The sequence below is a fragment of the Anomaloglossus baeobatrachus genome, chromosome 2, assembly GCF_048569485.1.
Source record: "Anomaloglossus baeobatrachus isolate aAnoBae1 chromosome 2, aAnoBae1.hap1, whole genome shotgun sequence".
Lineage (NCBI taxonomy): Eukaryota > Metazoa > Chordata > Amphibia > Anura > Aromobatidae > Anomaloglossus > Anomaloglossus baeobatrachus.
Genome location: NC_134354.1, coordinates 681,178,096 through 681,205,741, shown reverse-complemented (window position 1 = coordinate 681,205,741; position 27,646 = coordinate 681,178,096). Strand labels below are relative to the sequence as shown.

The window sequence follows — 27,646 nt, the reverse complement described above, 5'->3', positions numbered from 1 at the left end:
GTGTCAGAGTACCCGGCAGTGTTCAGAGACCAGCGCTGCCCACACAAGTGACATCACTTGCAAGGGCAGCACTGTTCTCTGCACGCCAGGTATTCTGCCATTGATCACTGATTGTGCACTGTCCTCTGTGTAGCCGTATCCTTATTACCGATCTGAGCAAGCAACACAGAGTGCACTGTCACTGTGCACATTGCACAATGACAGCATGAAGTGACACAGCAGGGACAAGACCAGCCCCTGAAACAAGCGTCACCGATTTGTTTTAGGGAGGGGGCCGAGACTGTAGCAGCAACTGCAGTCTCTGCCCCTTGATGACATATTTTTTGACTCTCAAACAAAACTAATCAGACAGGAGGTAGGGAAAAAAAACAATAGCAATTAGATAGTGTGGTTAGTAAATAGAGAATTTTTAGTGCAAGCATACAAGAAATTGGTTTAGATCATGGGGATCACTGGATCGGACGTAGCAGTGACTCCTTGGTGCCTGCACAGAACATAAAGCTAATGACCATAAAAGAGCGGAATACTACAGTGGCGTGTCGACAATTGCGATGCACAGGCACGAGATTTCAGGACCACAACTAAACATCACAGGGATACTGTGATACTGATGGGAAGTGACAGCTATGCTAAGGAGGCCGTGTTATCTTCCTGGCAGCATCCACCCCATAGCCTGGAAGACCTCATTTACATAGACTGAAAAAAGATGATTTTTCCACAAGAAGGTATCTGACATGAGGCATACAGGTATGATTATTTTCAGCACTCTTTTACCTACAGTATATGCCAATATTAATAGGTTTGATACCTCAAATGGGGTGACAGCTTCCCTTTAAAGGTAATGGACGAAACGGACTGGTGCGTATGAGTAGTCTTTTTGCCTCGGCAGAACCTCCCCAAGTGTCCGAGAGTGCAAGGCTCTTCTCTGACACTAAAGGCCCCGTCACACTAAGCAACATCGCTAGCAACATCGCTGCTAACGAACAACTTTTGTGACGTTGCTAGCGATGTTGCTGTGTGTGACATCCAGCAACAACCTGGCCCCTGCTGTGAGGTCGTTGGTTGTTGCTGAATGTCGTGGGCCATTTTTTAGTTGTTGCTGTCCCGCTGTGAAGCACAGATCGCTGTGTGTGACAGCGAGACAGCAACAACTAAATGTGCAGGCAGCAGGAGCCGGCTTCTGCAGAGGCTGGTAACCAATGTAAACATCGGGTAACCAAGAAGCCCTGTCCTTGGTTACCCGATATTTACCTTTGATACCAACCTCCGCCGCTCTCACTGTCAGTGCCTGAGAGCCGGCTCCTGCTCTGTGCACATGTAGCTGCAGGACACATCGGGTTAATTAACCCAATGTGTGCTGTAACTAGGAGAGCAAGGAGCCAGCGCTAAGCATTGTGCGCTGCTCCCTGCTCTGTGCACATGTAGCTGCAGCACACATTGGGTAATTAACCCGATGTGTGCTGTAACTAGGAGAGCAAGGAGCCAGCGCTAAGCAGTGTGCGCTGCTCCCTGCTCTGTGCACGTGTAGCTGCAGCACACATCGGGTAATTAACCCGATGTGTGCTGTACTAGGAGAGCAGGGAGCCAGCGCTCAGTGTGCGCTGCTCCCTGCTCTGTGCACATTTAGCTGCAGCACACATCGGATAATTAACCCGATGTGTGCTGTAACTAGGAGAGCAGGGAGCCAGTGCTCAGTGTGCGCTGCTCCCTGCTCTCTGCACGTGTAGCTGCGTGCGCTGGTAACCAAGGTAAATATCGGGTTGGTTACCCGATATTTACCTTAGTTACCAAGCGCAGCATCTTCCACGCGGCGCTGGGGGCTTGTCACTGGTTGCTGGTGAGCTCACCAGCAACTCGTGTAGCGACGCTCCAGCGATCCCTGCCAGGTCAGGTTGCTGGTGGGATCGCTGGAGCGTCGCAGTGTGACATCTCACCAGCAACCTCCTAGCAACTTACCAGCAATCCCTATCGTTGTTGGGATCGCTGGCAAGTTGCTTAGTGTGACTGGACCTTAATGGCTACCCCTTACCCTCCTCTTCCCCTCCTCTAAGAGGATAAGAGATGTAAATAAGGAAGCGTCTGGGAGCACAAAGCTCCAGTCTGGCCATAGTGGCAAAACCTCTGACCACCTTCCCTACGAGGAGATTGGACATGGAGTCGTAGAATGGGAAAGTGACCCTCACAAATTGGACTGTAGTTGTGAGGCTGGGTTGTGCTGGGACTCACAGGACCAGTAAGATCGGAAACAACCCAGCGGTAATTGAGGATGTGTTTAAAAATGCCCTGTAGAATTGTAAGGTGCCCACTATCTGGTGTATAGAGTTGTTGATGAAGGTGTATTGTTGAGTAAAAAATGTTTGATAAGAACAAACTGGTGGTTTCCTTGTGGAAATGAGTCATCATCCGGTCCTGACCATCACCAGCAACAGGCAGCCTGCCCATACTTTATAAGTCCACACACCCAGCCAGAACCATGTCTTTTATGTAGCATGTAAGGGCGTCTGAAGTCACCCTCTCACCCACAACTATCCCTCCATGCCACTCTGCATTAGCACTATATAAATCAAATTATTAGTATTATTCCTCAGTTATGTAATAAAGTCCCTGTAACTAAAAGTCATAATTCATTGTGTAACATAGCCTCAAAACAAATAGCCCATTAATTCTAAGCAGCGAAAAAATGGCTCCCATGCACAAAAGCACATATATTCAAAAACAATATAATGAAGCCATGTACAGGAACCACACATAAGGATAATGTACAGACTGTCTGCAGCTTCCTGACAGATGAGTCTGTTATAACAATCTAAGTACTGGGGAGTCATATGTCAAACTGTGTCCATAGGTGTCAGCATTAAGACTAATAACTATATACATAGCAGAACAGTCTGTGGAGAGATAAGGGACAATGGTTAAATAAGCTTATCGAATTGCACCATGAAGAGCAGTTTCAGCAGGAAGATAAATAGAACAGCTTTACAGGGCACTGGAGTGAGATATACTGATTGAGAAAGGAGTCTTTTCAGGAGCAACGGGATAGGCAAGTGTGTATGTGCTACCTGACGATGCGCCACTGCTTGGCTCGTGCTCCGGAAAGGATACTTGGCCAACTTGACATTTTGGCTCAAGATGCCCTCATTATATTTTGTGCTGTTGTACAGTATATTGTGACCTTTTACAAATTATCCTTATCCATGCTCCTGTTATGGTGAATGTATACCTACCTCAGACGTGTATTTTTTTATTATATTTACAGTGTGTATATATACATTATATATATATATATATATATATATATATATATATAAAAGAGTTTTCTTTATTTTCATGACTCTGAAAATTGTAGATTCACATCAAAACTATGAATTAACACATGTGGAGTGAAATACTTAACAAAAAATTGTGAAAATATGTCTTATATTCTAGGTTCTTCAAAGTAGCCACCTTTTGCTTTGATTGTTGCTTTGCACACGCTTGGCATTCTCTTGATGAGCTTCAAGAGGTAGTCACCGGAAGTGGTTTTCACTTCACAGGTGTGCCCTGTCAGGTTTAATAAGTGGGATTTCTTGCCTTATAAATAGGGTTGGGACCATCAGTTGTGTTGTGCAGAAGTCTGGTGGATACACAGCTGATAGTCCTACTGAATAGACTGTTAGAATTTGTATTATGGAAAGAAAAAGTAGCTAAGTAAAGAAAAACGAGTGGCCATCATTACTTTAAGAAGTGAAGGTCAGCCAATCTGAAAAATTGGGAAAACTTGGAAAGTGTCCCCAAGTGCAGTGGAAAAACCATCAAACGCTACAAAGAAACTGGCTCACATGAGGACCGACCCAGGAAAAGAAGACCAAGAGTCACCTCTGCTGCGGAGGATAAGTTTATCCGAGTCACCAGGCTTAGAAATCGGAGGTTAACAGCAGCTCAGATTAGAGACCATGTCAATGCCACACAGAGTTCTAGCAGCAGACACATCTCTAGAACAACTGTTAATAGGAGACTTTGTGCAGCAGTCCTTCATGGTAAAATAGCTGCTAGGAAACCACTGCTAAGGACAGGCAACAAGCAGAAGTGACTTGTTTGGGCTAAAGAACACAAGGAATGGACATTAAACCTGTGGAAATCTGTGCTTTGGTCTGATGAGTCCAAATTTAAGATCTTTGGATCCAATCACAGTGTCTTTGTGCGACACAGAAAAGGTGAACGGATGGACTCTACATGCCTGGTTCCCACCATGAAGCATGGAGGAGGAGGTGTGATGGTGTGGGGGTGCATTGCTGCTGACACTTTTGGGGATTTATTCAAAATTGAAGGCATACTGAATCAGCATGGCTACCACAGCATCTTGCAGCGGCATACTATTCCATCCGGTTTGCGTTTAGTTGGACCATCATTTATTTTTCAACAGGACTCCAAACACACCTCCAGGCTGTGTAAGGGCTATTTGACTAAGAAGGAGAGTGATAAGGTGCTACGCCAGATGACCTGGCCTCCATAGTCACCAGACCTGAACCCAATCGAGATGGTTTGGGGTGAGCTGGACCGCAGAGTGAAGGCAAAAGGGCCAACAAGTGCTAAGCATCTCTGGGAACTCCTTCAAGACTGTTGGAAGACCATTTCTGGTGACTACTACTTTTTGAAGCTCATCAAGAGAATGCCAAGAGTGTGCAAAGCAGTAATCAAAGGAAAAGGTGGCTACTTTGAAGAACCTAGAATATAAGACATATTTTCAGTTTTTTCACACTTTTTTGTTAAGTATTTCATTCCACATGTGTTAATTCCTAGTTTTGATGCGTTCAATGTGAATCTACAATTTTCAGAGTCCTGAAAATAAAGAAAACTCTTTGAATGAGAAGGTGTGTCCAAACTTTTGGTCTGTACTGTATATATATAATTATAAGTAGGAATGAAGGAACTGCTCAGTGCTTGGGTGCTCGGTAAGCCTAACATGCATTTCGATGATCGGGCGCTTGGTACTCGTTTACAGAGTATAATGGAAGTCAATGGGGATCTTGTACATTCATTCAATCCACTTTTTTTTCAAATTTTAGAAAATACCGCATTGTACTCCGACCAATGTTAGTCGATGAGGCAAAGCAGACCTGCAATTTATTTTTTCTCATGCCGATTTAGGATGAGAAGCTCGCAGCATGCCTCTCCAATTTGGATCACGTGCACCCATACAAGTCTATGGGTCCGTATGAAACATTGGACTGCAGAGATTAATTTCTCCATCTTCTCCTCACCTGTTATCCGATTCTCGCATGTGAGACAACTGGAGCAAGTTAGAATAACTCTTGGCTCATACTCACAGCGAATTGAGCCGAGTTCCATTAGCATGTTGCATCCGATCCTATACACTAGTCTGACCCCGGCCTAACTGAAACATCTGCAGGTTCCTTTCAGCCTCAGCTTCCATCCACAGGCAGCCAGTGATGCAATAATATAATACAGCAGAGCTGTGAGAGCTGCAGCAAATATGTTTGTAAGGAGACAAAGTTCAGTTCTACTGTTCTATGTTAATTAAATGTTTAACAATTCCTCCTTTTTATTAAAAATAAGCCCTAGAGACAGAATCTCATGCAGATCAGTGTCCGGCCCATAGCCTGGAACAAATCATTTACATATAAGTAAAACATGTATTTCTCTGGAATAAGACATCAGACATCCAGGATTCAGCTTGCCATGACCTGCATGCATAGATAGACGGCTTCGGAGGATTCATCCAACTGAGATGCCCTCTAGCCCCTTCACCACCCAGCCTGCTTTCACCCTCCTGACCAGGCCAAATTTTACAATTCTGACCAGTTTATGATATAATAACTCTGTTATGCTTCAACAGATCCCCGTGATTCTGAGACTGTTTTTTTGTGACATATTGTATTTCATGTTAGTGATAAATTTTGGTCAATATCATTTATTTATGAAAATATAGAAGATGTGAAAAAAATGGGAACATTTGGGACTTTTCAAACATTGAACTTTTCTGCCTTTAAACCAGAAAGTTATATTCCACAAAACCATTGATAAATAATATTTCCCCACATACAGTATTTACTTTTTCATAAGCACCATTTTTGAAACATCATTTCTTTTTTGTTAGGAAGTTAGAAGGGTTAAAAATTGATCAACAATTTCTCATTTTCCAATAAAATTTACAAAGCCAATTTTTGTAGGGACCACGTCACATTTAAAATGATTTTGATTGTCCTATGTGACAGAAAAACACCCAAAAGTGACACAATTCTAAAAACTGCACCCCTCACACTGCTCAAAAAAACACATCCAAAAAATTTGTATTAACCCTTTAGGTGATTTACAGGAATTAAAGCAATGTGGAAGGAAAAAAAATAAAATGTAACTTTTCCCACAAAAATATTGCTTTAAACCTATTTTTCTCATTTATACAAGGGTAACAGGAGAAAACGGACCAGTCAATTTGTTTTGCAATTTCTCCTCTGAATACGCTAATGCCCGATATGTAGTGGGTGTAAAAGGGGAAAAAAGGCGGGAATACAATAACTTATGTAGATAATTCCCTCCTTCCTACTCTAGGATATTCTTCCACTAGAATATATTTCCAAGGGAATATTTTCTGTTACAATTGCTTTTCTGCTTTACTTTATCTGGTGTATCCCATACTATGATAATAATTTTTATTTATATAGCGCCAACATATTCTGCAGCGCTTATACGAGCAGACTCTCGACACTTTGTTATAAAAGTAAAATATTACAAGTTTATTCGCTAACAAGACTATGCTAAATTTACAATATAATATTAGTACATACCAATACATATACGAATCAATATGAAAAGCATATACTAAATTATGCACAATTACAATACAGGTAAACAGAGTAAATAATACCTTCATAAATACACCACTAAACCCACAATTACCAAATAATATTCCACCCACATTGGCTAAAACACTCACACAATTACAGCCCATCCAACACTAACAGTATCCCTATATAGATGAAATGATACTCAGCCATGTTGATCATCCTTCCAAGAGCTAAGAGGCCAGAGAATACAAGGTAACCCACAAGAAGTGTGTTTAGCTTAAATAGGGGGCCTGTGCTGAGATTTCTTTCCCCCATCATTAGCTGAAAACTGTGATGTAATGGGGGCATGTATAATGCAGGCGTTGGAGAAGACACCTCCTAGCCTGGCTGAGGCTAAAAATGTAAATTCTAACACATGGTTCTCTGTTACCAACATTTTGCTTCTACATTGAGAAACTGAGCAGGGCTCGGAAAGGAAAGAGCGCTATTTAAATTTTGGAGCACATAATTGTCTGGAATAGATAGTGGAAACCCCCCACAAGTCACCCCATTTTGGAAACTACTCCCCTCAAGGAATTTATCTAGATGTATTGTGCGCATAATGGACTCACAGGTCATTCACAGAATGTTATAATGTTGAGCCTTGAAAATTAAAAAATATATTTTGACCACAAAAATGTTGCTTTAACCCCCATTGTTTTTCATTTTAACAAGGATAACAGGAGAAAGTGGACCATACAATTTGTTGTACAATTTATCCTGAGCAGAGGGATACCCCATAAGTGATGGACAACTACTGTTTTGGGTGCATAACACTGCATAGAAGAGAAGAAGCGCTTTTTGAATTTTGGAGGACAAAATTGGCTGAAATAGATTGTGCATGCCATGTCACATTTCAAGATCCGCTGACATGCCAACACAGTAGAAGGCCCCAACAAGTGAACCCATTCTGGAAACTACACATCTCAAGAAATTGATCTAGGGGTGTAGGGAGCGATTTTAACCCTCAGGTGATTTTAAGACTTGTATAACATTAGGCTGTGAAAATAAAAAAATACCATATTCCAATAAAATGTTGCTTTGGCCCCAAAGTTTTAATTTTCAAAAAGGGGAATAGGAGAAAATGGAGCATACAATTTGTTAAACACATTTCTCCTGAGTTCGCCAATGCCCCACTACTTTTGAGGCAAAATGCAAAGCTCAGAAGGGATGGAACACCATACTGGAGTTCAGATTTAGTTGGAATGGTTTGGGGGTGCCATGTCACATTGGCAGAGCCCGTGACCCACCGAAAAACAGACACTCCTATAAATCACCCCATTTTACAAACTGCTTCCTTCAATGAGTTCAGAGAGCATATTGACACCACAGGTGTGTCACAAAATGTTATATTATTGGGCGGTGAAGAAAATCTTCACAAGGGAAATAAGTGAAAAAGACTGTATAATGCGCTAAACAATTTCTCCTGCACGTGGCAAGTACTGTTTGGCCACGGACCTCTTTGGAGCACATATTTTCAATAGTTTTCAAACTCCATGTTCAGAGTCCCTAAGTACCAGAACAGCAGGAATCCTCTCAAGAGACCACATTTTGGAAATTTCACGCCGATTGGAATTCATCTGCAGATATGGTGATGATTTTGTCTCTGGGAAACACGCATGGAGTCAAACGCAGTGAATGTTGGAGAATTAAAAATAAGCCCTTGTAGTGCCCTGTACATTGCAGTGTCGGTACATTGTGCCCATCTTGTGCTTCTGGAGACACACACCCTGTAAATTAAGTGGGTCTCCTCAACACAACAATGCCAAACATGTGGACGCTAATGGTTAACTGTGGGTTAGACACATTGTGGTGCTCAAAAGGGAGGTGGGCATTTGGATTTAAGAGTGCAGATTTTGCTGGTTTTCTTTTTTGGGGGAAGCATAGCGCTTTTCCCAGTGTCCTTGTGCTACCATTAACATGGAAGTCCCTTATATTTTTGTTACCAGATGATGGACCTAAGCAGGGACTTGTTTTTTTTGTGGGTTCAGTTAATGCATGTGTAACATATGTGTATTTTTAATTTTTTTTATCTTTTATTTTTAATGGGGCAAAAGGGGGGGCGATTTTAACATTTGCTTTTTTCAATTTTTTGTAATATTTTTTAACCCCTTTTTTACATTTTACTGTTCTTAGTCCCTTTACAGGATTTGAAGCTGCGATTTGTTAATCGCTTGTGCTATATACAGCAGTTCCACAGCATTGCTGTATATAGTGAAAATTGCAGTCTGACCACAGGCAGGTTTCAAAGTAGCACTAGTAATATATTCAGCAGACCCCCTGCTGTCCATCAGTGAACTGTGATCTCGTCACCCCGGGAGCTTGCTCCATACACTAACGTCCGACTTGCATCATCCATGTTGTCATGCGGTTTTCAGTGTTGCACTCGCTGGGTGTCATGGCGGCATCTGACTCTGTTCACACTGCAGAGCATGTCAGGCAGTCTGGGATCCCTTAGTTGCACTGGTTCTGGCCCTGCTGCTCTCCAGTACAGCAGGAGTTAATTCCTGCTGGCTTGTGGTTATCAGCTGGGAGCTCAGGCAGCTCATTACCATGCTCAGCTGCCTGCACCATTTATAAAGTTCTGGCTCCTGAGGATGTGTGCAGCATATAGCTTCTGCTTCTTGTGCTATGGTGATCTAAAACTTGCAGTTTTGTGTGGTGTGAGTTCTTCAGTTGTGTGTTTGTTTCCTACCCCTTTTGCATTATTCCCCAATTCATATACTGTCCCTCCTTTGTGTTTGAGTGCAGTGTGCACAAATTTTTGTGTACCCTTGTCTGTGCCTTTTTGTGGGGTTGCTGGGTTTGCGGCCACCCAGGGGGGAGTAGTATCAGGGCTCAGACAGGAAACAGGGCCTTGCTGGTGGCTCGAACCTTGCTACTATCAAGACTACCTCCGAGATAAGGGACAGCGCAGGGGCCCTGGTCTTAGGGTCAGACTAGGAGCCCCTGTTCCATCTGTACATACCCTGTGACATTTGTACGGTGGATGTCATGAAGGGTTTAAAGAGGCTCTGTCAGCGCAGGATGATTGTACAAACGAACTACAGCTGCTGTGTTGCTCTGTGCAACCTTGGTGTGGCCAAACATTGCACCTTCCCACCGACTTGTTTTGCCTTTATCGACACTCCCCTTCTTTGATTCACAGCTCTGACGTTATAGATCCAGAAAAAGATGGAGATAGATGAAAAACAAGTAGATGGGAAGGTGCACTTAAAGAGGATGTCCACTACTTTAACATTGATGGCCTATCCTTAGGATAGGTCATCAATGTCTGATCGGCCGTTGTCCGATACCCCGCACCCCCGCCGATCATCTGTTCTTGGTGTCAGCGGCAGTAGCAGGCAGCCAAAAATAAATAGGAGACAGATGTGCAATTCATGGCCACGGGCACTAATCAGAACACAGGGCAGCTCCAGAGCTGAGCATATCCGGCTGCCTGCTACCACCGCTAGCACTGATCGGTGGGGGTCCCGGGTGTCCGTTTGGGTAAAGTGGTCCATTTGGGTCATCTGATCATGTATGCCTCACGTATCTTAGTGGACTATACAAGAAAAAGGCCTAATTCTAATTAGAATAGGCCCTATATGTGGTTTTCTAACAAAACTTTTCTATTTGGATGAATATTACAGCATGGCTGACACATTTTGCACAATCTCTGCATTGTTTTGGCACTTTTTCAAAATTTTCCTGCTGTTCACAAATTTATTACTGTAAAAAAAATTAAATAAAAGTAAATAACTATTTCTGACCCAGCTCTGCAGATGTCCTGTCCTTCTGCCATACTTGGGGAAATGTATTTAGACAGGAGAAGGTTAAAATCTTTATGGCATTGAACATGAATCAGATATATGAATATACAGTGACATTTCTTCCTGAGTATCCAGGATGCTGCTAGGAGACAGAAGGAAAATGTGCTGAAGAAAATAACATGCACATTTCATTACGAGCAGAGTATTATATACTATAATTAGGAACACTGAACGCTTGCAATGCTTAAGAAGCTGTGGAGACATTGCAAAGACAGACTTTTCAGGGCCACACAGCACATCCATCCTGCTGAGCTGCAGGTTACACCATAATGACATTTCTTTTACCTCTGGATACTGTATCTATGGATTTAATTTAACATTAAAGGAAATCCTTATCTTATTAACCCCTTCTTAATGCCCTATTAGGGGGCACATCTGTAAGAGGAGCTTCAGATATTCCTATGTCCCAACTGCCTCCAGTATCCGCAGCACGTAAAGCTATTTATGTGATGACCAGTCCCTTTCTCCAGGGTCCCCCACTTCTCCTGACCTACAAGCAATTCACTTTCTGCAGCGACACTTCACCACTATTCCCTTCGCTCTGTGGCTATTACTCCTTAAGAACGGTCAGTCTCCAAAGCAGTTTTAAATCTGGAGGCTGTCAATTCTTTCATCGTTTTTGCTGCAGATTTCACCCATACTAATGAGTAGGGAAAAATCTGCTCCAAAAAGACATAAAAACACAGCAAAAATATGGCCAAAATGTGCATATTTTATGCAGTCTTCCCTGCTAAGAGATGTACAATAGTGTCGAAATCTATGCACCAAATACTTAAAGCAGAACTCCAGCAATTTTGTTTCTTTCCACTGCTTGAGTGCTGCTTTTAATCTAAAGTCCCTGTCCCCGGTTTTATATTTACCCTCCGATGTTTTCCCCTTTTCTCTGAGCTGCTCCTGTCCATCTCAGTCACTTTGTGACCTGCCGAGTTCTCCAGTGTTTTATGGAGCACGCCGGAGGTCACTCTTCAATAAAAGTCTATGAGAGCCTTTTTCTGGTTCTCATAGACTTGCATTGACAGCTTGTGACGTAACCTCTGACTTAAGGCCCCGTCACACACAGAGATAAATCTTTGGCAGATCTGTGGTTGCAGTGAAATCATGGACAAATTGTTCCATTTGTACACAGCCACAAACCTGGCACTAATTGTCCATAATTTCACTGCAACCACAGATCTGCCGCAGATTTATCTCTATGTGTGACAGAGCCTTATGAGTGACAGGGCCTTTACTGTTAGCCAGAAGTTGACATAACAAGTTAGTGCCACGGGCCCGGACCAGCGCCGATAAAAGGTCAAACTGCCGAAGAGTGAGTAGAGACAGAGACCTGAGATTAAAAACACCACTCTTGTGCTGAAAAAAAAATGCTAAATGTCTGCACATACCCTTAGCATAAACGAAAGTACAAAGTCCTGTGTGAGGTGTTGTGGTAATTACTTGCATGGAGTGCAAGAAGAATTACTGCAATCCTGGCCAAACATTGTAAAATCAACTCATCAGACACCTTTACAGATGGTCTTCCTGTCCATAGACACCAACCTTCACTCCAGTGTGTTGCTCTTATGTGCCGCCCCCACACCAGCCCGGGCTGCTCGGATCCGGATCCGGATCCGCGGTGGCTCGAGGGGTCTCCGGACCCGGGGTGCCGTGCGGCCACTCGAATAAAAGGGGGGTTATGTACAGGGGATGGTATGGACAGTTGGTGACGCCACCCGTGGTGTGTGGTAAGGGTAAAGTACCACCGCTGCAGCTGGGAGTACACGGTGGCGATGGTGTGGGCAGCCAGGGGTTTAACCCCTCCACGGGTAGGGGGAATGCCCCGGGACTCGGTGATAGTGTCGGGAAGGTGCCGTCAGTCCGGTAAGGGTTAATTGCATACTCACTCAGTCCAATAACGCTGACGCTGACAACCGTGGTAAACCAAAGTTCTTGATGCCACTGCAGCAGGGAGAGAGCACGCCTGGATCCCGTGCTCGTTGGTGTTGCTTGTTAACCTGTGACCTTGACCTTGGCACCTCTTTCTGTAGTTGGTCCCTTTCAGCTATAAACTAAAACGGGTATGGCTAACGGAGTGAGCTTGCTCTCAGGGTTCACGCTTGGTATTTTCTGGACTAGGCAGTGGGAAAGTCCTATCCCCCTCGTTGTGCTAGTACCCCGATTTTGGAGCGGGTGGAGAATGGATCTGGAAGGCTCCGTCCTCTGGTGAATTACCAGGACGCCTGAAGCTACTTCCTGGCCTAGGGTCCACGTACCCCGTCGTGCCCTGACCCCTGCTCGGTGATGGCACAAGGCCGCCGGCTGTCCTCCTTGATAGTCCATGCCCCTTGTCACGATCCCCTGTGACCGGGGTCCAGCTCCTACCAGGCCCAGACCAACGTCTGCCACCTAGCAGTAACAAGGAGCCCAGCTCCTGACCTCTCCTCTCGAGAGTCACTGCTTAACTAACTTGTGACCTCTCCCCTTGAGAGTCACTCCTCAACTGACTGTCTCCTGACACTCCTGATCTCCCCTTAACCAAACCCCCAAGTGGCCGGCCCTATTCCCTTCAGGCTGTCCACTGGTGTGTCTGGTGGGTGTGGTGCAGAGTGTTCCTAGGGTTTTGATTAGCTTGTTCTTAGCAACACCAAAGGTCAGGGACCCGTAACCAAGGAGGAGGTGGATATCATACAGAAGGGCACATTGCACAATACCCTGTGATGACCTGATAGGCCAGGGCGTCACACTTACTTAGAGAAGATGTAAGGATTCCAGATTGGAAAGTACCAGAAAGTCCTCTAGAAAAAAAACAAACATTGGACAATGTATGGGTGATGCTTCTGGCTATGGAAAATACTGCAGTGCCTTCGGTGGAGGAGCTCCAGTTGTTCCTGCCTGGAGAAAGCGACCCAGATATCTCTGTCAAAATGAGAGCTACTGTTTGTAAGTGGAAAACCACTCCTGCATACCTAATAATGTACCTAAAATGTTCAAGTAAGATTTCTCCTATCAACTGGCTATAGGGTCACAGTTACCACCTCAATGTCCCATTTATGCTAAGATGAGCCTCTGCAGGGTACCTCATGAGTCAAAGTTGGAGATATCACAATTGGCAATATTAGGTTAACCATTAGTAGAGCGTTTTGCAACAATATTTTCCAAGTGGGTAAACTTGACCCTGCATGTCACGCACAGAGCAGATGTCCATATATAACGCGTGACACACTAGTTCAGATCAACAGGCGTCTGACACACTACAAAAACACCACAAACAAAGAAGGGGGGAACATCGGGGTAACAATACAATGAAGCTCCCTGATGCTAGGGAGAGGGGTGACGGGGGCACCTCCTGAACTCACCTCAAGCTGAGTCCTGAGCTTCCTAGCGTCCCTATACAGGTTCTTTAAACCTATTGGCGAGCAGGATACATTGGGCCCTCAGCTGGCCCTAAATTCACCGTGCCTAGTGAGTCGGCCGACGAGTACACTAGATTCACCACTAGACTAATAAATATGAAGGGAAAGGAAAGACAGACGGTGAAATAAACAGAAGGATACAAAACACCAAATTTCACAGCAGCCGACGAACTCTAAAGTAGCAGATGGATGGGCACAGAAATATTCCTTAGCAGTTCCTTCCACCAGGCTGGCCAAAGTAGGAATGAATTCCAACAGCAGCAAGGACTGGTGGGAAGGCTCCAGTATTTAACCTAAATGGATGCGGACCCAAAACAGCTACAGCTGACCTGCACTGCTCTGATCTGATGGCAACAAAACCTGAAATTAACTCATGAGACGCCAAAGGAAAGGAAACCTCATTTAAATGAGGAGTCAAGATGGAGATGGGAGGCTCCAGTCGGAAGGCTGTCACTAAACCAGCAGGGAGACGACTGTGACACTACATTTAGCCAAAATAAAAGGCAAGATGTTAATAAGCAACTGTGACGCCCCTGGACTAGTCAGGTCGTCACAGGGTACTGCACAATCTTTCTCTCCCAGTGCAGGACTCAACCCCCCATGGTTCTGGGTCCCGAATTTGCAGTACTGCCTCCACCAGCATCTACAAATCCTAGTGACACCTCGCACCACACCCTCTCAGGCACACCAGTGGGCTGCTAAGCTGGAATAGGGCCGCCCACCTAGGGGTCAGACAGGGAGGTGGGACGTGACGAGTTGAGTCGGCTCCAGGGGAGCAAAGTGAGAGGAAGCTGAGAGTTGGAGCTCCCAGGGGAAAAGCAGCCTAGGTCGCAAACGGTGGTCTGGACCCAGAGGAGTCGGAGACCCGGTCGCGGGAGATTGGGACTGGGTGCTTGAGTAGTCTTGGAGGATAGCCAGCAGCCACAGTTCAATAGCCGGGCTGGGACCAAAGGCACGTCGGGGTACATGGACCATAGGTCGGGGAGGAGCTTGAAGCAACCCGGCAATTAACCTGTGGAGGACAGGGCCTATATGCACTGTTCCCATGAAGCTCAGAGATCAGGGGAACTAGCGCAACGAGGGGGACAGGGCTTTCCAAGCAAAGCAGCCCACTGAAATCCCAAGCGTGAGCTGCTGAGAGAAAGCTCCTCTGGTACTCTTGGCAGGGAGCGGGACCCGGAAAGCTCCAAGCTGACGGGCCATTTGGACACTCTAAAACTACTGTGCCAGGAGGCCGGCCACAGACCACCAGGCAGTGCTGCAGAGGACGGGAACTAGACGAGCTCCCCAAGAGGGCAGCGGCACCCAGAGACGTGGTTTACTACGTTGTCAGCGTCTGCTTTCTTGCTGAGTGAGTACCTGATTAGCTCCTGCAACCAGTGAGCCTGCGCTCCCCCTGCACTCCATCCCCACCATCCAGGGCCCCGGGGCCTTTCCCTATCCATGGAGGGTAACGTCATCTAGCTGTCCCACTCCATCACCCCGGGTACTCCCAACGGCAGTGGCGGTACTCCCTATTACCGCACACCACGGGTGGCATCACCAACTATATATCTCCCCTGTAAATAGCCCCCCTTCTTCATTTGGGTGTGATCCTGAGCCCCCGGGTCTGGAGACCCTCGAGCCACGAGCAGTGACGTCCGGATCCGAGCGGTTCGACCGGTGCTGGGAGCGGTACACAACCATCTTACCCAAATACATTATTACTATCAGGGGTTGTCATATTATTGGTGGAACCTGTGCACTTGCCCAGAGGCCTAAGCGGTGAGGGGGCCGGGCCGTCTTCTACCTCCAAAGCTGAATGAATTGGGAATTATGATGAGCTATTGGATTGAAAAGGCCACAAAGATTGTTCTTGCATGGGCCCTCTTCTGTCAGTGTCTGCTAGTGATTACGATGACACATTTATATCATGAAATCTACTTTATAAGATTTCAAACAATAAAACAGATAATTAATTCCAGTGAAGTTAAATAATTTTGATATTTTCTGTTTGCACGGGGAGATTACTCAGCAGAGCCAATTATGCAGCTAATTCCATGAGGGTTTTTTCCGCTGATGTGCACTCGCTGTGACAGACGTAATGAAGTTTGGGCTTGTTCCTGAGCAGCTCTATATTATCACAGTGGGGATGAGAGTGACCAAAGCTGTCTAAATCAATACATGTATTTACCAAACCTTGCTTCATTTGTCTATCTATGTAGGCACATGATAATTCTTATTACCCATTTACTGAGGACTATTCATGGTCTAGAGGGAAATATAGCAAGCAGCTTCTCATCAGTGCACAGCAGGGGTTATTTATTAGCCACATTCCCATTCATGTAGCAATGATCATCCTTCCATTACTCAGTATTCCCAGCACATGTCAAACAACGGTAATGTTTTTCAATCTCTTTTTTGCTTTTTTTAACTTTTAATACATTTTCTATTATAACCTTGTGCATGGATCAAGGAAACCATATTATCTGCAGAATATTACACTATCAACTTATTGGTGTGTAACACACTGAAGTGTCAAGTGCTTTGCAGTGAAACGCTATGACAAGCATGATTTTAACGGTTGAGTATATCTATATACTTCATTTTTTACAGATGTAGGAGTTTTAAAGGGGTTGATCGGGACTTTTATATTAATGGACTATCCTTAGTACGTGGACTCCAACCTTTCTTACCTTAAAAGTGACAATCAGGTTTGATAGATGATCACAAGCCACTTTCGAGGGACACCTACCTACCAGCATCACTATTTCAGTATAATGACAACTAAAGCTTCCCCACAGAATACACACGGAAGCCTTGTCCATTTTAGGCACTTACATTCAGGGCTTCCCACCTGTAGTGCTAACATATTAGAGGCCATCGGGAATCCATATTGGAAGTCTGTCTTTAAGAAACCCTTTAAGATATTAGACTACAAGAGTTATAGTTTCTATTAGCTTGTTTTTCTGTAATTTTCTCAGACACCTGGAATTATAGTTCTAGTGAGAAAATACATGTTTATAGTATCACTCAGTACCACAGTTTTCTTATCAATGTTTACTGAGAATGTGCATGTGTTTATAGTATGGTAAAACATCTGAAACCAGGAGCTTTTGGCATGTGTCATCCGGTGACGCATTTGTCTGGTGCAGGTTCACATCTGAAGAGTTGGCCACTCAGAAGAGTGATACTATATTGGACAAATGGAACCTATTAGAGTTTGTGTAACAGTTGGTTACACAAACAATTTGTTTTCAAGTGAGATATAGACTGGTGAAGATTACAGTGAAGTCAGAAGCCTATTAACCTGTGGAGGGGACACCAATAACACAACAGTGTGGATCCCAGGAGTTTCTCTATCTTCGCTGTTTTGCTTCTCACAGCTGATGTTTCTGGGCAGATGATGTGTGTAGCTCCTGGTGAAGTTTCTTCTTATGTGGTGTGTAATGTAAGTACCTTACCTTTGTGATTTATATTATGCAAAAGTGTATGCAATATCACACTATTTCCTATTTTCTGTAATCATTTAATCATGATAATAAAATCAATCGCCTTCTTTAAAGCCGTATCTGATCCCTTTAAATACTTGGCAAAACACCACCTTACCCCTTCAGTATTTTTACATGAAGCACATTCACCATACTATTGCACCCAGTTTTAAAGGGGTATTCCCATCTCCAAGATTTTATTCCAATATGTAGTAGGTGTAATAACAATATTATTAGCAAATACCTACATTTAGAAATCTAGTACAATTCTTTGGATATAGCCCTGTCTCTTACTTCATGTGCAGGACATTGCAGATTAGGTATCTATCGTTAGGAGCACGGGCAACTAACTAACTGTGACTCTATGTCCCAAGGAGGTTTTTGCAAGCATCGCCAACTACCTACAATCTCTTTTGATCACATGCTGTGAGGGAGCCTGTCACATTCGCTCCCCTCCTAAATATGCTGGCTGGAAAATTCCATTAATGCCAACTATAGCTAGGCTATAGTGGTCTGGTGAGTTAGTGTGATCCAGACTTACTTTGTAGTACTTTGTTGTAGTACTTTATTGCTGTGAGCATTTGTGGTGTTAACCCTTGTTGTCCTTTTGTTGCTGCCTTCTTTCTCTTGTTTTTCTCCTTTGTCTCTTACTGTTTGTTCCTGTGAGTTTGCAGTCTGCTTGAGGTTTTCCCTTGCCTGTCTTTATCTGTGTTGCCATCACACTCCTGCCCCTTCCTTCCCTTGGGGGGAGGGGGGGGTGACAGATTAGTTCTATATCTATCATGCCCACTCCACCAGCATAAACACATCAAGTTGTGCTCTTCTGTGTATAGCTACTCACATAAGTCACCATCTAAAGACCTTCTCTTCATAGTTGTTTGATAAACCTGGTGCTAATGCACAAAACTGGCAGGCCGCTGTAAGTCACACAACATGGGCACATGAGCCACATGAGGTTTCGGAGCCACAGGTTGAGGACTCCTGATATGTTCAATATCATATTGGTGAGGTTGCGACAATCTGCACTTCGACAAATCAGCTGCACAGCTCAGTCAACTGCATAGTGCCTGGGTAGTTAGTTGAATAGGGAGCGAATCTTCAGTACCCAGCGATGGCCACTGTACAGGTAATGGAACTGTACTGAGCATCAGAGCTCATCAGGCCACCGTCGGCCACCGTCGGCAGCAGCAAGTATCGCACCCCCACGGATTACGTATTGAGGACCAATCCTAAGTATAGGTGTGTCACCCTACGCTATTAGGGGGCGCAGTACCAGGGATCAGGGGCAGTCACTTGGTCCTGGGCTTAACAGATCACTGGTGGCGGTGCCCGGTTCCGTGCCCTGGGGTGGCTCCACAATAAAAGAGGAATAGTTTAAGTGAGAAAGTTCATGACGCCACCCATGGTAGTGTGGCCAGGTGGAATGGCCACCGCTGCTGTGTTTCACTCCTGCTGGGGCCGGTATTATGAGCAGCAGGTTGGTAAGCCCTCCGTGGGTAGGGCTGGCTCCAGTGGAGGATGAGAGTAGTAGTCAGTGTAAGTATGTGCACAAAAGTCACTGGGACAGCACAGGGAAGTCGTTTTAAAGTCCTTTAACTCACTGGGAGTGTTGGTGGGCACCGACGGCTGGTTTTCATCAAAGTGGGCCTCAGGATCCCTCTCTCCTTGGGTTCCGACACCGGTATTCTCCCCTGCAGACTCTTCCCGCTTTGTGTCCTAGTAATTTGGTCCCTGTGACCTGTGGTTCTTGGGGGACGCTTTCCTGCACTGGTCTTAGTACTGGCCTGCACACCTGCAGCAGGGAACCTCTCTGGGGTAGGCTTCCTCACTTGTCTACCCAGGCTCACTCTGTTGCAGCTAGGTCTCAGGCTTCTGGTGGGGCAGACTCAGGTCTGTCCTTCTCTTCCCCTTTGCAGATTTATTAGGGGTTTGGAACTTCTCCCTGGTCTAGGTTTCTGCACCTGGCACACACACGATTCCGGGAGTCCTGTCTGACTTCCACCGGCAATTGTTCACTTTCCTCCTCACAGTCCACATTGGTTGCCAGGAGAGCTCCTCACTGCTCGACCTCCAACCCTCAACTCTCTGTTTCTACTCTCCTCCCCCAAACTGACTCCTCCCCCCTGGGCTTGGACAGGGGTGGGCAACTTGGTCTGGCTTTTGCATACTGGTGCTGGTTCCTTGGAGTTCAGGAAAACATTACACCCTAAGTGGATGCAATGCCCTGTGGCACCTGAGGTCACAGGGGCACCACATAGGCCATCATGAAAGCCTGGGTCAACCGCTTTACGTGTCTGAGCTTTGTCATGACTCATGAGTAGCTCTTGGTACCTCTTATATAATGATTGTGCTTTGAACCACAAGTCTCCATTACACATAATGATATAGGGTACTTTGTTGCATGATCTGTGTTGAGACCATGGTGATCACCTGCACATAATAGGGTAGGAATCCACTAATAAAGGTCACCTTATAGTAACAGTGGTGTAAATACTTTAGTATTGAGCAGAATTTATTTCAGCCCATTGGTTCGGCCCGCTACAACAGTCATGGTCTCTCATGTGGACACTCGGGAAAATTAATGGCCCTCCCCTGATTTACAAAATGCGAATCTGTATTCCATGTCTTTTTTTTCTCAGTTGGGTTGTACATTATAGTTTATAATGAGTTTGACGTCAGATCTCTGGGTCTGAAGTCTTATAGGTGATTCAATTTTCCCTACACAGCATTGCTCCCAGCTACCTGGTGTGTATGATTCTGCAGCCGCTCCCAGTGAAGTGGTGCAGTTCCCTGTATAAATGGTGGTGTGGAGGCCTCTGTGTAGGGAAAAACAGGGAAAAGGAAGATGCATTGAATCCACTATGTGGCTCCTGATTCACAAGATTTAGGGGGTGGGTATCACAGAGGACGGACTACTGAGGATCATAAAGTGGCAATATATCCTAGCATTGTCACGTTCTAAGTACAGAATATGCCTTTTAGGCTATGTGCACACAGTGCGTTTTTCGCGGCGTTTTTGCGTGTTTTTCAGGTGCGTTTTTGGCCTCAAAACTGCATGACTTTGCTTCCCCAGCAAAGTCTATGAATTTTCATTTTTGCTGTCCGCACACAACTTTTTTTTAAGCTGCGTTTTTGAGCTTGAAAAAAAAAATGGACATGTCAATTCTTTCCTGCGTTTTTCTGCGTTTTCCCCCCATGCAATGCATTGGAAAAACGCAGCAAAACGCAGAGATCAAAAACGCAGCAAAACGCAGCCAAAAACGCACCAAATCGCAGTAAAAACAAATGCGTTTTTTGACGCGTTTTTTCGCCGCGGGGGGTTTTTTGTGCGTTTTTAGCAGCCAAAAACGCACAAAAACGCAGCGTCAAAAAAACGCAGTGTGTGAACTTAGCCTAACATTCAATATGCTTATCTGTTCTTATCATGGTATCCAATATTTACCAAGCTCCAGTCCTCAGGGCCCTCAACAGGTCATGTTTTCAGGATCTCCTTAGTATTGTACATGTGAGAGAAAATGTGGGAATTTCTAATTTCTTGATAATAATTTCATCATCTGTGCAATGCTAAGGAAATCCTGTAAACGTGATCTGTTGGGGGCCGTGAGGACTGGAGTTAGGAAAAGACTGGTCCAGAGTGAGGCTTACATGGTTAATAATGGTCTATTCACATCCCTGTTTAGTTCTATTACATTATCATGGGAGATAATAACAGACTTACAACATGATAATAAATTCTGTGGTGTATATATAATTTTTAGTTATATATTTACAATGTTTTAGTTTTATAAATTACAAATCTTGAAATGAGAATTACAGTTTAATTATAGCCGTGAATGTCATGATAAGTCCGAGGTCTGTGTTTTCTTTTAATCACAATAAAGTTTAATATATTATTGTCTTCAAAATAAGGTCCCTTATGCTAGGTTCACACATAGCGACAGCGACAACAACGTCGCTGTTACGTCACCATTTTCTGTGACGTAACAGCGACCTTGTATGTCGCTGTTATGATCGCTGCTTAGCTGTCAAACACAGCGACGCAGCAGCGATCATAACGTCGCTACATGTGCAGAGAGCAGGGAGCCGCGCACACTGCTTAGCGATGGCTCCCTGCTCTCCTAGCTACAGTACACATCGGGTTAATTAACCCGATGTGTCCTGCAGCTACATGTGCAGAGAGCAGGGAGCCACGCACACTGCATAGCGCTGGCTCCCTGCTCTCCTAGCTACAGTACACATCGGGTTAATTAACCCGATGTGTACTGCAGCTACATGTGCAGAGAGCAGGAGCCGGCAGCACAGGCAGCGTGAGAGCGGCGGAGGCTGGTAACGAAGGTAAATATCGGGTAACCACCTTGGTTACCCAATGTTTACCCTGGTTACAGCTTACTGCAGCTGCCAGAACCAGCTCCTGCTCCCTGCTCGCTTCATTTCGTCGCTCTCTCGCTGTCACACACAGCGATCTGTGCGTCACAGCGGGAGAGCAACAATAAAAAAAACGAACCAGCGATCTCACAGCAGGGGCCAGATCGCTGCTCAGTGTCACACACAGCGAGATCACTAATGACGTCACTGCTGCGTCACAAAAACCGTGACTCAGCAGCGGTCTCAGGAGCAATCTCGCTATGTGTGAAGCACCCCTAAGTCTTCAGGTCAGGACTGGTTTATAGTTAGGTATTGGGGGACGGTGCAGTAATATCCATTGAACTCAAATATGCAAGCAATGTAGCTAGAAGAATTAAGAGCTGATGCTGATATCTACTGCTTTGGGTATCTTGCGAAAAAGTTGATGTGTAGTACATCTTTGAATATTTGTGCCTCGTTCAGACATGTGTGATTTTTCATGTATGTAAAAACACAGACTGTTATTCCTCAGTGTTTTGGATTCAGTTTTCATCAGTGTGTCAATGTATTTGCATTCCCCTGATGAAGCTGCTATGAGCAGCGATACGCGTGGGTTCCGCATCCACCCCGCTTGTCATCATTGGAATCTGCACTATAGACCCGGTTTGTGCCAATATCTTCATGTCGCTTTGCACAACCCAGCGATATACTGTTCCACAACCCGATGATAGAGGATAGCATTTTGACATTATTGGTTTTCTTTATTTGAATCATATCTTATCTGGTTCATTATTTGATAGAACTCTTTTTGGTTTCCCATCATGATATCTTATATATAGGTTCACTGTGCATTAACTACTGTAGTATTGATAATCCATTGGGTCAAGTAAACTTTGTAGGTGGATACTATCCTTTCTTAGGCATTCTTTGTACAGTCTTTCTATACCAGGCTTAATATTAAGGGGTGAATTAATCTGACTTCCTAATTTGCAGCAGTAAACGGTACTTTTTATAGAGCACCTGTCCATTATCACGTCCATGTGTGAAAATAGACATGAACATAGATAAGTCCTGTAAATTCAGGGAATAGGTTGGTTTTTATAGAGGTGAATATAAATGTGCCTTTCTTTACCTTTTCTCTTGTCCTCGCATATCACCAAGATGTGTGGTAGGAGACAACCTACTGTGTTAAAAAAAAAAGCGAAAATATTTTGTCTAGTGATGTTTATGCTATATGTATCTATGTATAACCTACTAATGGCTGGCATTTGATTTTCAGCCCGAGGGTTGATTGCATGTTGAGATATAGTATTGTATATATTGTGTATACTGTATATTCTTAAAGAGAATTTGTTACTAAGTTTCTGTCACCTAATTTTGATAGAAGACACAGAAGCTACAATTCCAGCAGTGTGTCCCTTACTGGGCTGCTTGCTGCAGTTTTGATAAAATCACTGTTTAATCATCAGGAGATTTTCACTAGATAACTAGTAAACCTGCTGATATATAGTCCTTCATTTTCATGAGCTCTGTATACCCCTACTTTCACAACTGATTGACAGTTTTCTGCCTATGCATAATGTACATATATGCACTATAGATTTTGGGTGTGTTGCGCTGTCATTATACTGATTGACAGATCAGTTCAATCTGTGGGGAGCTGAGGTGTTGATGTGTTCAGTGACAGCTCAGCTGTAAAATCTTAGACTGGGAGGTTCTGGGTTTTACAGATGTTCCCTGTTCCTGGTAATTACCCAGCTATTTAGCTGAGCAGTCAGTCCCAGAACACTACCTGTCTAAAGGGCCATTTACACACAACAATATCGCTAACGAGATTTCGTCGGGGTCACGGTGTTGGTGATGCACATCCGGCCTCGTTAGCGATGTCGTTGTGTGTGACACCTTTTTGCGATCAGTAATGACAAATGTCAAATGTCAAATGGTTTGTGATGTACACGTCATTCATTTTTAAAAAAATCGTTCCTCGTTTGGAACGCAGGTTGTTTGTCATTCCTGCGGCAGCACACATCGCTATGTGTGACACTGCAGGAACGAGGAACAACATCGTACCTGCGGCTGCCGGCAATGAGGAAGGAGGTGGGCGGGATGTTCCGGCCGCTCATCTCCGCCCCTCCGCTTCTATTGGGCGGCCACTTAGTGACGCCGCTGTGACGCCGAACGAACCTCCCCCTTAAAGGAGAGATTGTTCGGCAGCAACAGCGACGTCGGTGAACAGGTAATTGCGTGTGACGCTGCCGTAGCGATATTGTTCGCTACGGCAGCGATCACCGCATGAAGCGCCACCGACGTGGGGGCGGGTGTTATCACTCGCGACATCGCTAGTGATGTTGCAGCGTGTAAAGCCTGCTTTAGTCTTCTGCTCAGTTGTGCTAGTAGGCCTCTTGTATCTGTGCTGTGGGAAATAATCTTTTGCTGCCTGACCATTCACTTTATTTGACCATCCTTTTTGCCTTGCCCTTTGCTCTGATCCGCTATACTCCGGGTATTCTGATCCCGGAATTGTGGCCTGACTACGCCTCTGTCTATCCCCTTAATCTTGACGTGATCTCCTGGTACCTGACCCTAGTATGTTTGATTATCTTGTTTTTCGATTTGCCCATGTAGTGACTCGTGTACACGGAAAGCTGCCAATCATTGGTGTGGGCGGGGTTATACAGAGCTCAGTATTCAGCAGAGAAAAGAGTGATTCTATCAAAACTGCAGCAAACAGACCAGTAAAGGCCGCTTTACACGCTGCGATATCGGTACCGATATCGCTAGCGTGGGTACCCGCCCCATCTGTTGTGCGACACAGGCAAATCGCTGCCCGTGCCGCACAACATCGCCCAGACCCGTCACACTACTTACCTGCCCGGCGACGTCGCTGTGACCGGCGAACCGCCTCCTTTCTAAGGGGGTGGTTCGTTTAGCGTCACAGCGACATCACAGCTGCGTCACTGAACCGCCTCCCAATAGAAGCGGAGGGGCGGAGATGAGCGGGACGTAACATCCCGCCCACCTCCTTCCTTCCACATAGCGGCCGGGAGGCAGGTAAGGAGAGCTTCCTCGTTCCTGAGGTGTCACACGGAGCGATGTGTGCTGCCGCAGGAACGAGGAACAACCTCGTTACTGCTGCAGTAACGATTTTTGAGAAGGGACCCCCATGTCACCGATGAGCGATTTTGCACGTTTTTGCAACGATGCAAAATCGCTCATAGGTGTCACACACAACGGCATCGCTAATGCGGCCGGATGTGCGTCATCAATTTCGTGACCCCAACGAGTTCGCATTAGCGATGTCGTAGCGTGTAAAGCCCCCTTAAGTGACACATCGCTGGAATCAATGGACACAATGCTGCTCTTAAATGGGATAGCAAAAACTTGCTCACAGATTCCCTTTAAAAATTAGAGTCCGTAACAAAATGTATGGAAAAATAAGGGTAGATTAGATTTTACAATTTTTTTAACTGAAGGGGAAACAATGTTGTTTGTTTTATTGTTACATCTAACTACCTGTATGTCTTCCTGTATTTCAGATTGTGGAGGAGTCTTCGTTCCTCACTGTAGACATGCTGGAATCCTGTTTTCCCTATGTGCTGCTCCGCAATGCCTATCATGAAGTCCACCGAACCTTTCCCGCCTTAATGTCTTCCTGATTGACTTTACTATGTGCCTTTTATTGTATTCATATACCTTCATGAAGTGACCACCTCGTAGGGTCCTACTGCTTGCTCAACCTTCTGTCTTCATCCATGATGAAAAACCCTTCAGGCTCACAATATACCCAGTACAATGTGCAGAATAATGTTATCATTTCCAAATAACTCCCGCTGTGAGATTCTTTCTATATCACTTTTAATAACAAAGTAACCAAACCAGTGTTTTCTGCAAGAGCGAAAGGCAAAATAATAACAACAGAGCAAACACAAAGGATTTTGCTGCCAATTATAGTTGCCTGCAGCCAGAGTAAATCACACGCTGCATTGCTTTTAAAATGCCAAAGTTGTCATTGTTTTTCTGTCTTCTCATTTGTTTTTCTGGACACTTCACTGAAATCTAATACACAGGGTTACATGTACTAAATGATATATATTGTAGTGGCTGAGAAAATGTACTACTGAGATCAATGATTTGATGAGCTGGAAAGAGCCACGTTTATTTGTTTTTAATGCTGTGTAATCTGCTTGTATACAACGGCTTTGCGGATAAGTGAACCGCACAGTGACCATACAGGGCTATATGTAAGCAGTATGGTGTAGAGCAGGAGACGCTGAGAAAATAGATATATAGGTTTGTGGGAAAAAGTGTAGAATAACTTGTGCTTTATTGATTTATATCCTGTGTCATTCTGAGAATAGCTGTGCAGTGCGTGGTCCTAATCAGGGAGTCCTTGAGAAGGATCACCCATGGGACCTACAAACTAAGGGGTACTTTGCACACTACGACATCGCAGCTGCGATGTCGGTGGGGTCAAATCGAAAGTGACGCACATCCGGCGTCACTGTCGACATTGTAGTGTGTAAATCGTTTTTTATATGATTAACGAGCGCAAAAGCATCGAAGTCGTATCATCAGTGTAGCGTTGGTCATTTCCATAATTTGGGAAGGACCAATGTTGCAATGTTGTTTCTCGTTCCTGCGGCAGCACACATCGCTGTGTGTGAAGCCGCATGAGCAAGGAACATCATCTTACTTGAGTCCCGGTTGCAATGAGGAAGGAAGGAGGTTGGCTGGATGTTTATGTCCCGCTCATCTCCGCCCCTCTGCTTCTATTGGCCGCCTGCTGTGTGACATCGCTGTGATGCCGCACGACCCGCCCCCTTAGGAAGGAGGCGGGTCGCCGGCCAGAGCAACGTCGCTGGGCAGGTAAGTGCGTGTGAAGCTGCGGTAGCGATAATTTTCACTACGGCAGCAATCACAAGATATCGCAGCTGCGACGGGGGCGGGGACTATCGTGCTCGGCATCGCAGTAATCGGCTTGCGATGTTGTAGTGTGCAAAGGGCCCCTAAGACTAAGGATTTCATCTTATAAACTTATAAAATGTTGTACTATATATTTTGTCACAAAACTATAATAAAATGTTTATTGTCTTGTCTGCAAATAGGACATTACATCCAATGAGACACATCCACTTGAATAACATCCTTTTTCCTAAATCTATGCGAAATCCACTTTGCATTATAATGTGATAACTACATAAGAAAATCTTTTCAAATCATCATATAAAGTCAATAATAAAGAAATATAATATAAACAGTATAAACAGTGTCATGTGTTCTTCAACCTTTAAGTTTGTATTGTATAATGTTGCTGCCGTCACCTCCATGACCAGTTTCTCCAGCACATCCCACAGGTGCGCGATTCGATAGAGATCTGTCAAATTTGAAGGTGAAATTATCACCTTTTTGGTAGGATTCCATGTGCAAGAGACTCGAGCATATCTCACATCGCATCCACCGGGATGGCCTGCCTCTTTCCCAATGGGAGCATCTTAGCTGCATAGAAATAGATGCAGCTGACCCGCTCGTGTCGGGAGAGACGCAAGCCATCCCAGGAGATGCGATGCGAGATACACTCGAGTCTCTCATAAGTGGAACCCTACCCTAAGGCTGGAGTCATACGAGCGAATGAAAAACGGTCCCATTCTCATCCAGGAGAGTAAGACTATTTCTTTCTCACTTGTCATCCATTTTGTGCTATCAGTGTGCAAACCGTTTTTTTCTCAGCAGTTATTACTCATTTACAGAACCATTTACAGTGCTCTCTGCTACATGATAGTAATGTATCCTTAAAAACGGATGTCACT

At 44.8% G+C, this 27,646-nt stretch overlaps 1 protein-coding gene across 1 annotated transcript in view; it reads left to right on the top strand.

Annotated features, from left to right (window-relative positions):
- Positions 1 to 27,092, top strand: part of NCKAP1L (NCK associated protein 1 like) — a 418,971-nt gene extending 391,879 nt beyond the window's left edge. The window contains exon 31 of the mRNA XM_075337171.1: positions 25,376 to 27,092. Within this exon, the coding sequence (XP_075193286.1) occupies positions 25,376 to 25,495 (120 nt within the window). The 3' untranslated portion in view covers positions 25,496 to 27,092. The remainder of the gene's footprint in view (positions 1 to 25,375) is intronic.
- The last annotated feature ends 554 nt before the right edge of the window (positions 27,093 to 27,646 follow it).